Source organism: Panthera tigris, chromosome E1 (genome assembly GCF_018350195.1).
Source record: "Panthera tigris isolate Pti1 chromosome E1, P.tigris_Pti1_mat1.1, whole genome shotgun sequence".
Classification (NCBI taxonomy): domain Eukaryota; kingdom Metazoa; phylum Chordata; class Mammalia; order Carnivora; family Felidae; genus Panthera; species Panthera tigris.
In genome coordinates this window covers 19723930-19742338 of record NC_056673.1, presented here as the reverse complement: position 1 = coordinate 19742338, position 18409 = coordinate 19723930, and the positions used below count along the sequence as shown (strand labels likewise).

Genomic DNA, 18409 nt, shown 5'->3' with positions numbered 1-18409 from the left:
AAATATAGATGGAAGAGAGATATGTTTTTATGTATGACTTAAGATTTTAACTTCTACTAATTAATGTCAGGGAAGAACAAAGATTCGTATTGTTCTCTTGTAGGAGAATTTGACCAAATTTTACAAAGTTTTACAGTGCTGGCATTACATATTGCTGTGTAAGGAACTTCTTACAATCCTATGTGTTACGTTCAGTGGAACAATAGGATTATGCCTAATTTTACTGTATTTTTTTTAAAGTTTGGACACCCTGATGCAGGGCCCAAACTCACACACCATGAGATCATGACCTGAGCCGAAACCAAGAGTCGGACGCTTAACCCACTGAGCCACCCAGGCACCCCAGGATTATGCCTAATTTTAGATGAGAAACACATTCAAATAATTTAATAATATAGAGCCTTAGGGTAAACTTAAAATGAAGCAATCTCCCAGTTCATTTTAGTGACTCTGGGAGTGACATTGAGACATTCATAAAGACTGGGGTGGGAGGTGCTGAAGCACTTAGCACAGTAACTCAACACCTCCAGGGCCTAAAGTGCCTTCCTGGGTACCTGGGTGGCTGAGTTGGTTAAACGTCTGACGTTAGCTCAGGTCATGATCTCATGGTTTGTGAGTTTGAGCCCCGCGTTGGGCTCTATGCTGACAGCCCAGAGGCTGGAGTCTGCTTTGTATTGTGTCTCCCTCTGTCTCTGTCCCTCCCCCACTCATACTCTGTCTCCCTCTCAAAAATAAATAAACATAAAAAAAAAAGTTTTTTTAAAAAGAGAAAGACGAAGGGGGGAAGGAGGGAGAGGGATCTTGGGGGGTTCAGATGGCTAATTCACTAGTCCTAGTTGGATACTAAAGACTAAAAAAGTTGTTTTTATCAGAATCACAGAAATTCTTACAAGCTCTGATGTTTCTGTGAGTTAAATATACCCCTGTTACAGTACTGCCCTAGCTACTGAACTCACTGCGTCAAAAGGAACAAAATTATTGGGTGATTATTCAGAGAGAACTGACCAGTATTACTGATCTCCCTCACAACACACATTCTAAGGGAAGCTCTGTAGTATTTATCAAAGCCAGTATCACAATGAGATAGTAGTAGGGTTTAGCAGTGATAAACATGGAACCTTGATGGGGAAGATGAAGAAAAGGGTCAAGTTTTCTTTTTGGTTTATTATTCTTTCTCACATAAACCCTGAAAGACCTGGAGAGCAAACTATTAAAATGTTCAGAAGAAGCAGGAAGCTCAGAGATCAGGGTTTGACTCTACAGCTTATACTTTAAATTAAAAAGACCCTGAGGATCCCAAGAGCTCTGTCTACGGTAGGTGACCAGACAAGGATCTGGAATAGAAATTCAAGCAAAAAAGTGTACATGTACTGAGAATATTCTCAGTCCTATGTTGTAAGGCACTCCTTGGGCACTAAGAGATTAGGTAAAGAGTTGGGATCTCAGCTTCCAGAATAGACTATCACAGCTTATTCACAAGTCAAGACTGCCTAGATATGGAAATATAAATTACAGTTCAGTCCTACAAAAATGCAAGATATAAAATAAAAAATGTGATTTTACAATTCAAGTAACAAAAGAACCTAATTCAAAAGCCAAACTTAAAATATAAGCAACTACAAAAATCACATTTTACACCAGTTACTACAGATGAGAAATCATAAATGAGGCATCATTAAGTCAGTGTACATGCTATCTAAATCAATACGACTTAAAATTTTTTCAAGAGAAAAAAACCTACTGTGGCAATTTTACCAGCTTCATTTTTTAAAAATCCAGTATTTTTAGTTCTGTATTCTCCCTGAAAGTAGTCAATAAATAAAAACGACCCAAGTTCCTGTGTCTCTTTAAAATAATACTCAAATTTCTTTAGTTTGACATATCAAGAGTAAACGGAAGCACACTATCTAGCTTAGGCAGGTATTAGGCTAGTCAGAACATTTAGGGATTAGTTCTGGGTATTACACTTGAAAACATACAATAGATTCTATCCAAAGGGTCAAGTTTCTGAAACTGTAATGTGATTAACATATTTCAAGTATAAAATAAAGTTAGGAATATTCTGACTGAAAGATGTAAATATGGGGAAGGTCAAGATAGAAAGAGAGCCTCTCTCAGATTTGAAGACAATTACTGACAAGAAATTGTGATGTGTAGCACCTGGCAGAGCATCTGGTACGTAGTAAGTATACCATAAATATGAGTCTCTATCCCTCCTTACATAAGGTGGCAGGACTAATACCAACTGCAGAAGTTATAGAAACTTAGAGTAAAAATGCAAGAAGCTGGTAATAGAGATAAACAATAATGAATACAACTGCCTTAGAAAACAGCAAGTCCCCAATGTTGGAGGTATTCAAGATGAGGCTTAAGGGTTCTCTGTCACGAATGCTATAGAATTAGTAATTCCTGATTTGTGCATGAGTTTAGACCAACTGACCCCTAAGGTTCCTTCTAACTCCTTACAATACTAGGGTGATCACTAGAGAAATGATCACTATAATTTCTCCTCTTTCCTCAAGTATGTCACTTAATGTAAACTGATAGGTTATCTTACCTATGAGATTCTTGCTCTCCTTTCATTTTCTCTACTTTTGATAACATATCATCAACTTTAAATGTTTTCCTGGAAGAAACAGATAAACAAAATAATCACTTCTCCACTGGGGAAAAAAAAGCAGATTACACTTTATTGTCACTATAATAGGCAAGTTGGAAATCTGATTTTGATTATTTTTAATAAGATAAATTGTGGATGGTTAGCCGTAACAATGAATACTATATTGAGACAGTGTATGTTATATTACAGCAGTCAAGCCTTCAAGTCCCATCTCAAATGCTAACTTTTCCATGAAACCTTTTGTAATTATTCCCAAACCAGAGTGATTTCCTCTCACCTACGACACTTGGTTTATATTTATTTTGACATTTAGTCTCCTAAATGTGAACTTACATAAATATTTTATTTCTCCTCCTAGACTATAAGCTCCTGAAGGGTAGAGATTGCTTTTCTTCAAGGAAAGTCACATAGTGCTTGGCACGGTACCTTATACTTTGAAGGTATTCAAGCATCTGCTGGACTGAACCAAACAAATGCAAATCATGTATACTGTGAAATATTCATATTTCTATTAAGTAACTTGACAAGTATATGCTAGCATTATCACATAAAATATATCCGAAGTTAATAAAACAGTCTTAAAGATTATTAGCAGTGGCTCAAGTTAAATGATATGTCACATTAAAGAGATGGGTGTCAACCATCATGAAAAAATTTTGAAGTTTAGGGGATACACCCATCAAATCATAATAAAATTATTAGCTTTTAACTTTACAAGTTTAAGAGAAAAAAGTATTTTTTTCACAAAACAGAAACTCAGATTAAGAATAACCCCCAGGCACTCCCAAGCAAAGTGAGAATGAATGGACTCTAGAACAAGGTTCATCTTAGTTTTTAAGGTGGTCTATTATTGTACCTGTCCTAAGACAGAGGCTAAAAATCTAGACCCATATGTTAACTGGAAATGAATACTTCTCTTTATACTCATATATTTTCTTCAAGTTTAAAACATGAAAAGCTTAGTGTATTCTATATAAATTACTTTGTAAAGCTTGAATTCAGATATTAGAAATTATTAATGTGCTCATTCCTCAAAAATAGCTATCGTACTCAATTACTATAATGTAAAATTATCAGTAGAGAAATGTTAATGTAAATATATTACAATAAAACACCAACAGGAAGAGAATTGATGCAATCTATAATTCAGGTGAATAGCCTCCATTAACAAAAGATCTTTTTTTAAAAAAAGCTTCTCTCTTTACCTTTAGAGTTACTGAAAACTTCAATATTAAAGTTTCATCCAATGAGCACAGTTAAGAAGTATTTTAGGAAGGATGGCAATACATTTTCAATCTCCACAGATAAGAGAGAAGAAAGAAGAAAAATGTAGGATTATTGTAGGCTACTTACAAAAGAACTTTTCAGTATAAATGCTGAAACGTACTACTGAGGAAGGTTGTAAAGTTACTGGAAACTTTTAAGAATATGTTTATCTTTATGTAATGATTAAGAAGAAATCCTGTTTGTAGGAAGAAAAGTTAAGACTAGAAGTCACAAGGTTCATCTCTTCCAACATTATGGACATGTGCATAGGACAAGTGCATAGGAAAGTTGAATATTAACAACCATCTGAAATAAGTAAGATCATAAAGGCAATTCAGCCTTCCTTAGGAAAAAAAACAAACCACATAAGCAACTATACAAAAGCAGCCCCACTCCAAGCACCAAGTATTTCTACTTCTGTTCTTTAGAAAGGTACTGCAACAGCTCAGATTTAACAAGGGAAATAGTTATCAAAAGATCATCAAAAAGGAGAATATTTTTAAAATTCAAGAAATTCCAGGAAATTGTCTTGGGAGGATTCAGAAAACAACTTATGTGAAATCTAGTAAAATGAATTTAATAAAAGATGCCTGTCTCCTCACGAGTATTTCCCCTGTATCAGTGTTGTGTTAGTCTAAAGCATTTGAATACCTCTATGAAAGGAGACTAAAGTACAAGGTGAGTTTGACAAACATACCAGAATTAATATTACAACTGAGTGTAGGACTTCAAAGGGAGTGATATATTTATTCCAACAAGGGATATTATGCTGTTACAATAGTAAAAAGGGAATTCCAAAAACATTTTGAACAAAAGGATAGTATTAAAAGCAATTTTGTAAAAGGAGTCTCTAAAACATGTTTAACAAAGACCACAATCACTAGGCTAAATTCACCACCCTCCGAAGTCACCAATTACTCTGAAAAGAACAGCTCTCATTTGAACATGTAGGTCATATAATTTGTTAAAACTTAGCTTTAACATCTCTCACAGGCCAGGCATATAACAAAAGCATTAAGTGATTCCTAACGCATTTTTGCATGAAAATAAACTGGGATTTATATGTTTCTTGGCTGGTAAACTGCTACAGAACCCCCCCAAAAGACAATTTGTTGCCTAAAGTACAACAAATTAAGAAAAGTAGTTTCTACTACCAAACTGTTAAAACTGTCTCCACCTATTAGCTGACAACAGAAACGTATCCCACGATGAGACAAATAGTCCATTAACAAATATGACAAGAAAATGGGGTTAGATTTTAAACATATTTTGTATTTATTTATGGATTAACTCACTTATTTTGAAAAAAAATCTTTAAAAGATTTTATTTTTTAGTAATCTCTACACCCAACGTGGGGCTCAAACTTATACCCCCCCCCACAACAAGATCAGGAGTTACATGCTCTACTGAGTCAGCCAGGTGTCCCTAAAAAACTTAATCACTTTAAAATTAAAATCAGGCAGCAACCTAAACGATAACTCAATTAATCTTCCATATTAAAAATACCAGAGTAAAAGTTAACTGCTTAATCAAATTCTCCTAGTTTTATAGACTAAATCAGCGGTCAGCACACTACGGACCATAGGCCAAATCCAGCTTACTATCTGTCTATGCACAGCCCACGAGCTAAGAATGATTTTTATGGATAAATATTTGTGACTGATTTGACAGAGAATTCTAAACCCCAATTAAGGAGAATGTTATCTCCTCCCAAGCCACAAAAATAAAGAATCTCACATTTCTCACTAGTAGGCCCATATTACAAAACATTGTACTGAGTTATTACATTTTAAATCTCATCAATAAAAAATTTGCAGCCATTTGTTACCTCTCTTTTTGTGTAAGTACCCACCTACATTCTACTTAATAACCTCAATTCTGCCTCATGGACCACAAAGCCTAAAACATTTACTAACTGGTCCTTCATAGAAAAAGTCTGCTGAACTCTGTCATAGATCAAATAATTGCATAGACAGACAAAAAGCTGGCAAATTTAATTCTGTTGCCTAATCCATCACCTTCTTCCTAGTTATTTAGGCTCTTGGCAAGCTTCACCTATTAAATGTAATGCGCACAAGTGCATAATCGCTCCCACGCTCTCTGTTCAGAAAAGATTACCAGAAGACAAATAGTTTTAACATTTCCATCCTTCAAAATACACACAGGTAGATCTACAAAGATAAACCAAGTCTTGCTATTGAAACATGATGCTTACTTAGTAACCAGTATGAGCCTCCAAAGGAGTTTGGTTTCAAAGTCTATTGGGATAACTCAATGGTTTTAGTGAGTCAAGACTAACAACTAACAACTACCAAATGCTTAATACAAGATCTCTCCTTTAAACTTAAAACTGTTCACTTGATGTGCTCAATAATCTTGCACACAGGATAAGAAACTAGCATTCCATAATTACATATAGTTAAATATCACATGTTATAAACAAAAATAAGCTCTGATCAACACCTCCAGACTCTACCTGAAGACTAGATAATTAAGACTTATTGTTTTTTAAGGACATTCAATGTAGTGACTTCAAAAATATTTCCTCTTTTACAAAGACCACCATCAAAGGTATAAAATGAGACTTTCTGAACCTATCATTATGGAAGCAAATTCTTTATTGTTAGAACATATAAGAAATACTTAAAAATTAACTTAATTTTATGTATCGAAGATAGTTCCCCTGAGCCCTTTAATATTTAAATCCTCAACTTCTATCAAACTTGAAAAAACTCTTAGCACAAAGGAAAAATATGAATCAGTAAAATTACTTCATATACTTCACTACTAAATCATTTCTATTAGGAAAAACTTTGGTAATAAACTGGGATTTATAAAAATGTACTTATTAAAAATCAGTTGGCAATCAATTCAATCACTCTTTTACCTCAGTTTTCATATTTAATCTTTAATTAGAAATAGTACTTTAATACAAAACTTTAACATCGTTTGATCAACTAGAAATAAAATTCATAAAATGTACCTTTTTATGTTTGTTCTGGAGTTTCGATGAGACATGTAAGTAAGAGTCCTGTGCAAAAATATTGGCTATAAAAAAAGTTTTAAAAATATTAAAATTAAATAGGTGAAATTTTTAGTAAAAAATAATATTCATTAATTGTATTGATTACTTACAGCTATAAGATTTCGAGTTCGAAGAAATCTATAGATCTGTGTTGGTTCTAGGTAACAGGAAACAAAAGGATTATTTAAGTTCTCAAGAAAATAACCAATCTAGCCAGTGTTGTAACCAATGTAAACCAATCAATCACCTGTACGAAAATCATGTACTAAATATCTTGACATCAAGAAAATATGTATGCACAATAAAACCAAAAGACATTCAATCTACGGCATATATTCACAAAACTCACCTACATTTATTTTATTTTATTTTAATGTTTATTTTGAGAGAGAGTGAGGGGGGAGGGGCAGAGAGAGAATCCCAAGCAGACTCTGTGCTGTTTATGAAGGGCCCCACGCAGATCTCACCAACCTTGAGATGATGACTTGGATGTTTAACCGCCTGAGCCACCCAGGTACCCCTCTACATTTATTTTAAATTTAAGGTTCTCTACAATCTTGTGCTTAAGCCTTGCATTTCTAAGGTAGCTACTTTTTAAAAGTAGCTGAAATGAGGTAGCTGGGATTCAACAAAAGAACTTATTGATAACAAACAGCAAAATGAAATTTTCATTTTTTAACTGGTCTTTTAGAAAATTTGTAGTAAACCAAAACAGAATACAACTGTTTCCTAGATGTCCTAATACAGATAGAAAGTCTGTCAATAATGGGAAAAAAATGACTCAAATTGTAGCTGAAATTTCCAATGAATATTTAGTTATACTTCAAGTTTGTATCCATTTTGTTCAATGTAAATATTATCCCAATATGTAAATACCACCTCAAAACATATTTAATTAATTGAGATTCCTAGACTTTTTAATGCTATTTAGTTAAAATCAGTTTGCCTTTATAGATAAAAAGGAACTGTATACAAAAATACCAGTTACATTAATGATCTATTAGTTTCACACTTCCTTTAATAAAGGAGTATCAAAACAAACTAAAGATGACTGACTATATCAGTAAATACATCAAAGCATTCCAACCTCTCTGAAATTAAGATCAACGTTACAGAAGAATCAAGCTGTTGTGTGACAAAATCTAGCCCTTAATGACAGTTTGCTCCTCCCAACGTAGACTCATCAGAAAGCAAGACAGCTAAAACTTTCTTGGCAGATTTGTCTTCTCTTAACATTTAGAAGGAACTGTTTAAATGTCCACTTAATCTTCAGGTAGTTTAATTTTAGAGGCAAATAAACGAAAAAGAGAGATATTTTAGAAGGAGTACAAACATGTATGTTTATTGTCATCACTGCCCTTCAATGCTCTATCATTTTTCCAATTTAAAGCGTCTCCAGAATTTTCAAAGCAGATTAAGCAAAAGAAATGTGAATCTCCCTCAAGCAGGTTCAATATTCGTTTCAATAAAAACTGAAATTCCTTGTATTAAATTCCAATTAGAATTTCATGAGGCACTAATCAGAGAGAATGAAAGAAGGGCATTAAACAATGTAATACGTCTTTTCAAGCACAGCTGATACCATGGCCTTAACATATGCCACGGTAAAATCGTAAATAAAGACATTCCGCGGTAAAGCCGAGTTTATTCAAGTTTCTCTTATTTAGCTATTAGCGATCGTCCGAATTGTAAAATGTACACAAAAGCAAAAAAGGAAAACAGAGTATAATACTCACTAAAGGACAATTGAGATTATTTACAATCATGTTTTTAATAAATTCTATTGTTTTATTCCCAGATAACCTTGCCTGCCTTCCCAAATCATGTCATAGCTTTTGCCCTTTCAACAAGACCATAAAAGCCGAAATTGACATAAGAAAATGTTACGGAATTAAGACAAGTACAACCGGCAGCATTCCGAGGTCGCCGCAAGATGCGATGCTTAAAACACTACCTGACTCAGTTTACGTACCCATGAAATGGGTGGATAGATTTGAAAGGTTAAAAGCACCAAAAGGTGCCATGTTAACATGCAGCACCAAGTTAGTGCGAAAGCATTTCAGACAAATGACAATTTGGTCGCTTTCACTGCAACTCATCCCTTCACAGGCTTCATTTTGCTCCTCAAAACCTACAACCTACAAACCCCTTGTACTTCCAGAGTAAAAAAGACATGAAAGAAAGCAAGAACTAGTCTCGGGATCTGACTGCATCCTCCGTCCAACTGTAACCTCCTCATCTAAAAGAAACCTGCTCTTAACGTGGGGCCACACTGCCCAACCTCTTGTGTAAATCTTCGGGGAGTCAAGAACCTCACCTGCACCCCCTATTCCACCTCCCCCGAAGGCCCTAGACTTCGGGCCCCCTTGGCCGTAATCCCTGAAGTGGGAACAGCCCCCTCAAATTTCTCCCTCCACTCCCAAATCAAGTCGAGTCCCGGAGAGGCAGGGGGCCCCAGCACGAGCGTCCCGGCCTCCTAATGCTGGACGAGGGGGTATTCCTGCCCTCAAAGCCTCAAACACACTCACTCTCAAAGGCCTGGAGGAAAAGCTCGTGGTCAGCCTGGACGTGCTCCATTTTCGGCTTCTTCACCGGTAACACCGCGGCCCCCGCCGCTGCCGCCGCGGAGGAGGAGGAGGCCGAGTAACTGCCGCCGCCTCCACAGCCCCCGCCGCCGGATTTGCCGCCCGACGCCGTCGCCGCCACCACCGCCGCCGAACCCCCGAAGCCGCCTCCCCCGGACCCCGCGCTGGGCCCCGAGCCGCCCCCTCCCCCACCGCCGTGCTTCTGAGGCGCCATCGCGGTTCCTGCCTCCTCCCCCCGCCAGCTACCCGCCGGGCGGCCCCGGAGAGTAAGCGCCTGCAATACCAACCGCTCGCCCCAGCAGGCTCCGGCGGACCGAGGGGGGAAGGAGGAGAGAGGGGAGGAGAGGGGAAGGGAAGGGAGGAGGAGAGGAGGGAAGGAGGGAGGAAAAAAAAAGTGTCTCCTCCTGAGAGCCCCGCTCCGCTCGGGAGGCCGCTCACCCTAGCCTGGCCTCGCTCCGCCCACTTCCCCCGCCCGGCGCCCCGATTGGCCGGCGGGAGCGCGCGCCGCCCGGCCGCCCAGCCCGTTGGCCCGCGGATTCTCCCGTCAGTCACGCGGAGGCGCTTCTCGCGGAGGCGCGGCTTGGTTGGCCCGTGCGCGCTGCCGATCGCGGGCCCGGCCGCCTCTTTGAACTGAATTCGCGGGAAAATTAGGGGTCGGAGCGGCCTTCCTGCTGGCCCCGGTGCATTGTGGGGAGAGAGGGACCCAGCGAACGGCTTAGGGAGCCGTTTCTCGCCTTCTGAGCGTCGTCAGTCACCGCCCCCAGGGGGGTACAAGACCCCTGAAGAGAGGCGGGCCTCTGAGGAACTGGGGGCGAGGGGCCTGTTAAATGAACCGAGATCCATTACAGATCATCGAGTCTCTAACTTCACAGGAAGGGGCCTGGCTAGGGGTTGGGTGGGTCGTTTCTCGTCAGAGGGGCGCCCAGGGCGTGGATCGCGCGTCTCCTGTCCCCTCGCCACCACGTGCCCCTTGCCACCCAAGGCCGAGTCCCACCCAGCAAAGCCCTTGAGAGGACTGGGGGCAACCAGGGTGTTGTGGCTGCCGCTCTCGGACGCGACCGGGCTCCACCAAAGGGAGTGACTTCTATGTAACAGGAATCACCTATGAAATGAGGAAAACTATTTTTGGTAGGTGCTTTGAAGCTTCAGGATCGTTGCTGAGAAAGTCGTGGTTTCTCAACGTGTCGGAAGCCAAACGTAGATACCTGATCCCACCCCCACTCCATCCTCCCGCCCCCCCCCCACTCCACCCCTCTCCCCACTCAGCCCCGCCAGGCATCATAGGAGTGGGCAGAGACAAACTGAACGATTTCTTAAAAGTATGTATAACCTTGTTGGGAACCTGCTCGTTTTGCGCTCAGAAACTCGAAGGAATCCGTGGTTTTGCCGGTCCTGCTAAAAAGACAGATGCATAGGCCCGACTTAGTCGGCTCGTACAGACCGGTTTGGAGGTGAGCTAACCTTCTCCAAGATTTGAATTTCAGCTGGGACAAGGTGATGTCTGAGATGTTCCTCCAGTTCAAATACTGTGATCTTGCATTACATTAAAACGAAACATTATCTTCAAATATCCCAATCTCTAAGCACAGAACCATTTCATACTTCCTATAACAATACTTTCACACTTTCACATGGTTGCTTGGGGACCTTCGCAAAAGGCAACTGCAAACACTGTATCTTTGGAATGGTTCAAAGCTGTTTACAAAACTAGTGTCTTTGGAACAGTTATTCAAACATCTGAAGTACTGATTTTAATCCAAGCATTTGCTACCTAAGAAAATGAGCTCTACAAATGGTGTGTTTAATATAAAATACGGCATTTCAGGAACGCATCTGAAATAAGACATACCTGTTGCTGATACATAAGTACAGCCTGTATTTTTAGTCAGATAAAAAGTTCAGAATGCTCTCATTTCTTATACTGCTCTGTGCTCTCTGGAAAAACTCCCCCCTTCCACAAAAAGAGGGGTTTTTTTCTTCTTTTTTTAGATTTCTGAAATAAGTCTTTTCTGATTGATGCCACCCCACAATTTGAGATTGGGGTTTTAGATGTTGATAAACTGCTTGTCTTTAACTTTGCCCGGTTAGAAAATGAGGCTTCATCATTCGGTCGGGGTTTGGAGAGTTAAATCACACTAGGCAAATCACAAAATATCAAGTTAAAAACTAGAATGCCGGGGCGCCTGGGTGGCTCAGTCGGTTGAGCAGCCGACTTCGGCTCAGGTCATGATCTCACGGTCTGTGAGTTCAAGCCCCGCGTCAGGCTCTGTGCTGACAGCTCAGAGCCTGGAGCCTGTTTCGGATTCTGTGTCTCCCTCTCTCTGACCCTCCCCCATTCATGCTCTGTCTCTCTCTGTCTCAAAAATAAATAAACGTTAAAAAAATTAAAAAAAAAAAACTAGAATGCCAATTTATTGGCAGTAAACATAACCTGTAAGCAATCCATTATTTATACAGGGTTTTTCCTTTGCAGGGCAGTGTGGGGGGCAGGTATGATCAAAGAAAAAGAGCAAGGCACAGGCTGTCATCAGTGTTTGATGAACAGAGAAATGGAGCTAAGGGAGCTGGGATGTTCTTAAAGGGTATTTCCCATAAGAACTCCATGTTAGGTAGCATTCTTGGCTAGGCATGGGCATGGTTTTGATGTACAGTAGAAGAGGCATAGTAACAGATTCTCCCTTTTTGTATTCTTTGTCTAGAATACATGTGGAACACTGAAAAAATCGTATTACCTTGGACAAGGTAGAGTTAACTGATGAGTTGTCTTTTACAGTCTGCATAATCACATTTTGTTCCATAGGCATAACTATTTAGAAATCATCACGCGGTTGGTTGTTTCTGCGGCCAGCTTACTTATTTTGTGTTGTTATTTCTAAGTTTGGGGTGGCAACTGTTTTGGAAACTTGTCATGCCTCTTTCTGAAGGCACTAAATAAGATCTAGTAGCAGTTCAATCTGATAACTTTCAAAGTAATGATGACAGCAAATAATATTTTGAGATACCTGCAAGAACCGTAATGTGATACGGAAATATCTGTAATTTCTCCTGGAAACAAAGCCACAGGCACTGCTAACACTACTGTGATTTATCACTGTTATGAGTAGTTGAAGGAAATGCTCACTTCATTTAGGGACTCCTCGAATCTGATTCAAATTATTAGCAACCCGTATGTTATAGCGCCAAATCTTTTTCTTTTTACTTTGCTGTAACCTCTTGGGTGCAGGGATGATGGGTGATTTGTCTTAGTAACTTAGATAGATAATGTCTACCGTTATGCCTGGCATAGAATAGGAACTCATCTAATGAGTTTTGGTGAATAAGGATGGATACCAGTGCACAAGTATAAGTAACAATAATGATTACCGGTGCCAATGACAGGCAGTATTTTAAGGTTTTGTTTGTTTGTTTGTTTGTTTGTTTGTTTTTTAAGTGGGCTTCATGCCCAGTGCATGAAGTCCAACATGGGGCTTGAACTCACAACCCTGAGATCAAGTCCTAAGCTGAGATCAAAGTCACTTGGGGTGCCTGGGTGGCTCAGTCCATTAAACGGCCGACTTCAGCTCAGGTCATGATCTCACAGTTTGTAAGTTCGAGCCCCAGGTCAGTCTCTGTGCTGACAGCTCACAGCCTGGAACCTGCTTTGGATTCTCTCTCCTTCTCTCTGCCCTTTCCCCACTTGCGCTCAAAAATAAATAACCAAAAGAAAAAATTAAAAAAAAAAAGAAGAGTTGGTCACTTAACCAACAGAGCCAGCCAGGCGCTCCAATTAAAATTTTTTAAATTTTTTTTAAAGATTTTATTTTTAAGTAATCTGTACACCCAACATGGGTCTCAAACTCACAACCCTGAGATCAAGAGTTGCCTGCTGTACCACCTGACCTATCCAGACACCCCAGTATTTTAAGTTTTTAACATTTTTAACACATTCAATCCTTATACCAACTCTCTGAGGTAGGTAATTATTATTATCCCCATTTCATAGATGAGGAAACAACAGCAAAATTTGTAATGGAGCTAGTATTCTAACCCAGACAGTTTCCAGAGCCCTCACTCTTGACCATCATGCCATGAAACTGGAGAGTTTTAGAGATATAAGATGCTGAACATGTCATTTCTAGGTCAAGAAAGATCAGTAAATATTACCTCTGAAATACTGAGATAAATAATCATCAGCATTGAATGCATTTGCCGACAAAACCTATCAGTTTTCCATTAAAAATTTTTTTTAACGCTTATTTTTTGAAAGACAGGCACAGAGCGTGAGCAGAAGGGCAGAGAGAGAGGGAGATACAGGATCCGAAGCAGGCTCCAGGGTCTCAGCTATCATCAGCACAGAGCCTGACGCGGGGCGTGAACTCACAAATTACGAGATCATGATCTGAGCTGAAGTTGGACACTTCGCTTACTGAGCTACCCAGGCACCCCTCAGTTTTCCTTTTTAAATTGTACAGTGTCTTTCTACCCTCAGTCCACTCCTATCACCTTAACTAAGTGCTGAGACTATTGAAACAAGCCAACAAATGCTATATCAGAAAAAAAAATTTGTTTTAATCTTGCTTTAAGGAGACTAAAACTTTATATTTGCTAATAAGTTCTTAGAGAAATATAATCAAATTTGACTTAAAGGAATGGCCTCCCCTTAAGAATAGCAATAGCCTTCCTAATAAGAGCGTAAAGGAATCATTTTAACAGTTCTATTTGAAATTTAAAGTCAAAAGTTACTTTTTTTGTTTCTTTTGTTGAGAAAAGAAAAACAGGGGAACCATGGAACATTTACTGCGTACTATGGAGTGTTTGTAACAAACCGCTGATTTGAATGTGTGTGTTTATCTGGAGTTAACTAGATATAATAAGGATGTAGTAGGCCATCGTTAGAACCCCTGGGACAAGAAGAAACTTGATACTAATAACCTGAGGGATGAAAAAACACCTGAGACAAATTGGAAATATCTAAACCTGAATTTTTGGGAGGCCTACATCTGGAGACAGCTATTACCCCTGTTTGTGTGTGTGTGTGTGTGTGTGTGTGTGTGTGTGTGTGTGTGTGTTTCACTGTGGGATCAGTGTTTCATGTTTAATTTTAAACAAAAGCACAAGCGAACTGATATTTATTGGACATCCTATCCATACAACAATCATAAGCTGTAATTTTAGTTGCTATCGGTGACCTCACATACACGTAACTCAATCTCAAAGAGATTAACTCATCCTCCCACAGCTTGTAAGAGGGTCAGCTGAGATTTGAGCCCAGTTACAGGAGACTCAAAACCCCACGTGTTTTCCAGTACAACAAAGGTATCTAGGCTGTCGTGTTGAAAGCCCCAGGATTTCAAAAGCTACCCCAGGGAAAAGACAAGGCTGCAAAATGGTGGGGTCTGCACCCGCAGGCAGCTACTCTGATTTTATCTGTTTGAAAATTTGTTTGAAGATAAGTGGTTGTAGTTACTAAACAAATTTGTTTTGAAAACACCACACGATGTGTTTTTTACCTTCCCAAGTCTGGTAATGAGAGACAATGAGTTAAAGTGGCACTAATAATATATCCTGGGCTATACTCACCTCCAAAATCAACAGCACTAAAAACACACCTATGATAAGAATAATGACTATTTCATTTCATAGTCATGAAATATAGATGAAAGAATCAATCTGTGTATCTCTTAGGCATGCTCTGCTCAGGAAAAAAAAAAAAATTAGTCTTGCTGTTGTTCCCTCTTAATCTGTGTGTGAGCTTATTGTTTCCAAAATGTTTTCTTTATTTTCTGAGGAAAAAAGGGCATTGCTGTGTAGCTGTCCTTGATAAATCAGGTCAGTATAACCAGGTATTATAACCACTTCCGTAATACTACTGTAGTCTGCATTTCCATTGAAAGTATAAATTCATCTTTTCACCATTACTAATTACTGTGAATCAGAACAAATTACGAGATAAAAGGGAGCCTTAATTTCTAGTTAGTTTTTATTGCAACTACCGTTCTTATTTCCGTGATGTGACTTTTGTCTGAAGGATATTATTTAGCAGTTACTGTTTAGAAACTTAGTTATATGAAGACACACTTATAGCTAGAGGAAACTTAGTATCTAGTTTAAGCCTCTTCCTACACCTGAGGAAATGGAATCCCAGAATTTAAAGTAATTTGCCAAGATCATACCAGAGGTTAAGTACATGTTGAGAGAGAATCTATTTGTGGAAGAGTTGTCTCCTAGCCTAGAAATTCCGTGTTCTTTGAGATGTTTCACGTACCTCACACGAGAAATGCCTTTACCCACCTTACTCTATGCAAGATTTTACTTCTGCTTACACTACTCAGTGGAACTAGTTTCTGGTGAAATGTTGCTGTTATTCCTGGTCGAACTACTATTTTTTTCTTCATACTGATGGCTTCCTATCTCTTAATTTCAGTCTGCAGGAAGATTTTTCCTAGGACCCTGTAGCATTTGAAATTTGCTGTGAATCCATTGAAAGGCATTGTCATTCCACATTGCCTGTACTTATTAGCACTCGCAATAATTTTTGGCACGGAAGATTCTGACAACTTACTCATGTGACTAGTTTTAGAAGGTTGCCACCTTCATGACTGAGCCTGAATAAGAGATGTACTGACGAGGCCACAGAATGATTTAGCAGCTGTTTTTGATAGAACAAGGGCTTATATGTTGTCACTAGTAGGAGAGTTTGTACTCTATGTGCTTGGAAGAAATTCCTTGAGATTACAAAAGCATTCAACAACAGAATTCAGAATTCTGTAACCACTTTCTATCATACAGGCACTCGAAGAGGAGGAACGGTTGGAGGAGTAGGACTTCTAGGACTTTTACTTTATATCGAGATAAATTAAGTTTCTTTTATTTTTTTTATTATTTTTTTTAACGTTTATTTATTTTTGAGACAGAGACAGAGCATGAACGGGGGAGGTCACAGAGAGAGGGAGACACAGAATCTGAAACAGGCTCCAGGCTCTGAGCTGTCAGCACAGAGCCCGATGTGGGGCTCGAACCCACGGACCGTGAGATCGTGACCTAAGCTGAAGTCGGACGCTTAACCGACCAAGCCACCCAGGCGTCCCTAAGTTTCTAAATTAACTTTCAGTTTATAAGGATCAAATTAACACACAGAGGCCAAGGAATTTTTATTTGGTCGGGCTTTCTTCAGAAAGAAAGAAGAGTTCTCTTTGAAGAGAATTCTCTTAACAGGAGAGAAACGCTTCTGGCTCTATTTCTATTTTTGAAACCTATTTTATCCTCAAGTTCCCCTTTGCAACAATCTTAGGAGATAGAACATTGTAGTGTACTATAATCAAGTCTTGACTTAATCATTAATTCACAGTGTGAGTTTGAGAAAGTTATTTAACTTCTCTGATCTTAGTTTCCTCAAATAGAAAATTAAGGTTTGATTTAGGTCAGTGATTTTTGGCCATGATCTCTGAAAGTTGAGGATGGGTCATGTGTAATTTGGAAAATCATATTCAACATTATAATTTTATTTTTGGCAAGCAAAAACAAAGTCCATTTGTAGTTTTTCACTGTAATCACTGAAAACAAAATTCTTCATCATTGGATGTTAGGATATACAGTGTTTGTAAGACACATTGCTCTAAAGAGATAATTTCAGAAGTGGGGGATAGGAATTTTTAAAAAATCAATTTAGACATTGAGAAAAACCAAGAAACAATGATGTAGCTTATTGTTAAAATTATCATAGTTCTTTAATTCTAAGAAAGTCACTGAAATTTCATTGTGCTATACCAAAGTTAAATTCATACTATTGTCCCTTTTCTATAAAATTATGTAGCTTGGATTCCCCTTTTGGTTCCTGAATGATCAATAAACAAAAGGAAAATCGTGTCATCCTTTCTCTGATATAACAGAAGGGGATTACAAATTCAGCTCAAAACATGTCAAATGATGTCGAAGAGTGCCCAGTAAGAACGTGAACTGCACGACATTTAGAATTGGAAATAAAAGGGAGAGTTTGTATCACACTCATCATGCAAGAATCTCAAAATCCTCTTTCACAAATGGCAGAAATACCTTAAAAATACTGAAAGTACAAAAAGATAGGAGCATTCTGATAGGTGTATCACAAAATAAAGAAGTTAGGCCTTTTTTTCTTTTTCTTTCTTTCTGTTTTTTTTTTTTAATGTTCCATAATTTCTTTAACCAACCTTTTATTCTGTGTTGCAGTATAGTAAGGGGGAAAATGCTGTATAATATCTGCTTTTGAGAATCTGCTGAATTTATTTTCAAGGCCTAGAATGGTCCATTACTTTAAATGTTTCATGGCTGTAAAATAACATGCATATTTTCTGTTGGGCAAAAGTTTACTGTTTATGTCTACCTATCTCTCCATCTATCATCCAGGATACCACATTACTTTTAATCCTCATATCTCCTTAGTCCGCTCTGGTCTGTGACCTCTGACACTTTCTCAGACTTCCCTTGTCTGAGAAACCTTGACAGTTTTAAAGAGTTCTGGTCCCAGGTATTTTGTAGAATGTTCCTCAATTTGGGTTTGTCTGGTGTTCTTCTAAGAGTGGGGTTATGGGTTTGGGGGAGGAAAATGACAGATGTGAAGTACCATTCTCATCACATCATATCCAGGGTACATCCTATCAACATGACTGTCATTGACAATGTTAACCTTAATCACCACCAACTTAGTAGTTGACAGGCTTTTCCACTGTAAAGTCACTTTGTCTCCCTTGCTCCCTTGCATTCTGGAAGCAAGTCCCCAAGTGTAGCCCACACTCAAGTGTGGTGATAGTGATTGGGTGGTGAATTAAGCTCCACCTTCTTATTTGGGGAGTATCTATGTAAATTATTTCCAATTCTTTTGTAAGGAGATTTTCCTCTTTTCCTTCATTTCTTTATTTATTCAATCATTTATTTGTATCAGTATGAGTTCTTGGATA

At 38.6% G+C, this 18409-nt stretch overlaps 1 protein-coding gene and 1 long non-coding RNA gene across 3 annotated transcripts in view; one reads left to right on the top strand and one right to left on the bottom strand.

Moving 5' to 3' along the window:
- The window catches only part of SUZ12 (SUZ12 polycomb repressive complex 2 subunit), a 45710-nt gene extending 35984 nt beyond the window's left edge, over positions 1 to 9726 (bottom strand). Inside the window, exons 1-4 of one of the 2 annotated variants that reach the window (XM_007076192.3) lie at positions 9441 to 9726; positions 7023 to 7069; positions 6871 to 6935; positions 2558 to 2626 (exon numbers count right to left, since the gene is read on the bottom strand). In XM_007076192.3, coding sequence (XP_007076254.3) covers positions 2558 to 2626; positions 6871 to 6935; positions 7023 to 7069; positions 9441 to 9711 — 452 coding nt within the window. In that variant the 5' untranslated portion in view covers positions 9712 to 9726. The remainder of the gene's footprint in view (positions 1 to 2557; positions 2627 to 6870; positions 6936 to 7022; positions 7070 to 9440) is intronic. The other variant, XM_042967487.1, reaches the window with a different exon arrangement.
- A 323-nt stretch (positions 9727 to 10049) lies between these two features.
- Positions 10050 to 12334, top strand: LOC122233633. Its single transcript, XR_006211283.1, has 3 exons — positions 10050 to 10625; positions 10859 to 10948; positions 12197 to 12334. It is a non-coding gene; the product is annotated as an uncharacterized LOC122233633 (long non-coding RNA).
- The last annotated feature ends 6075 nt before the right edge of the window (positions 12335 to 18409 follow it).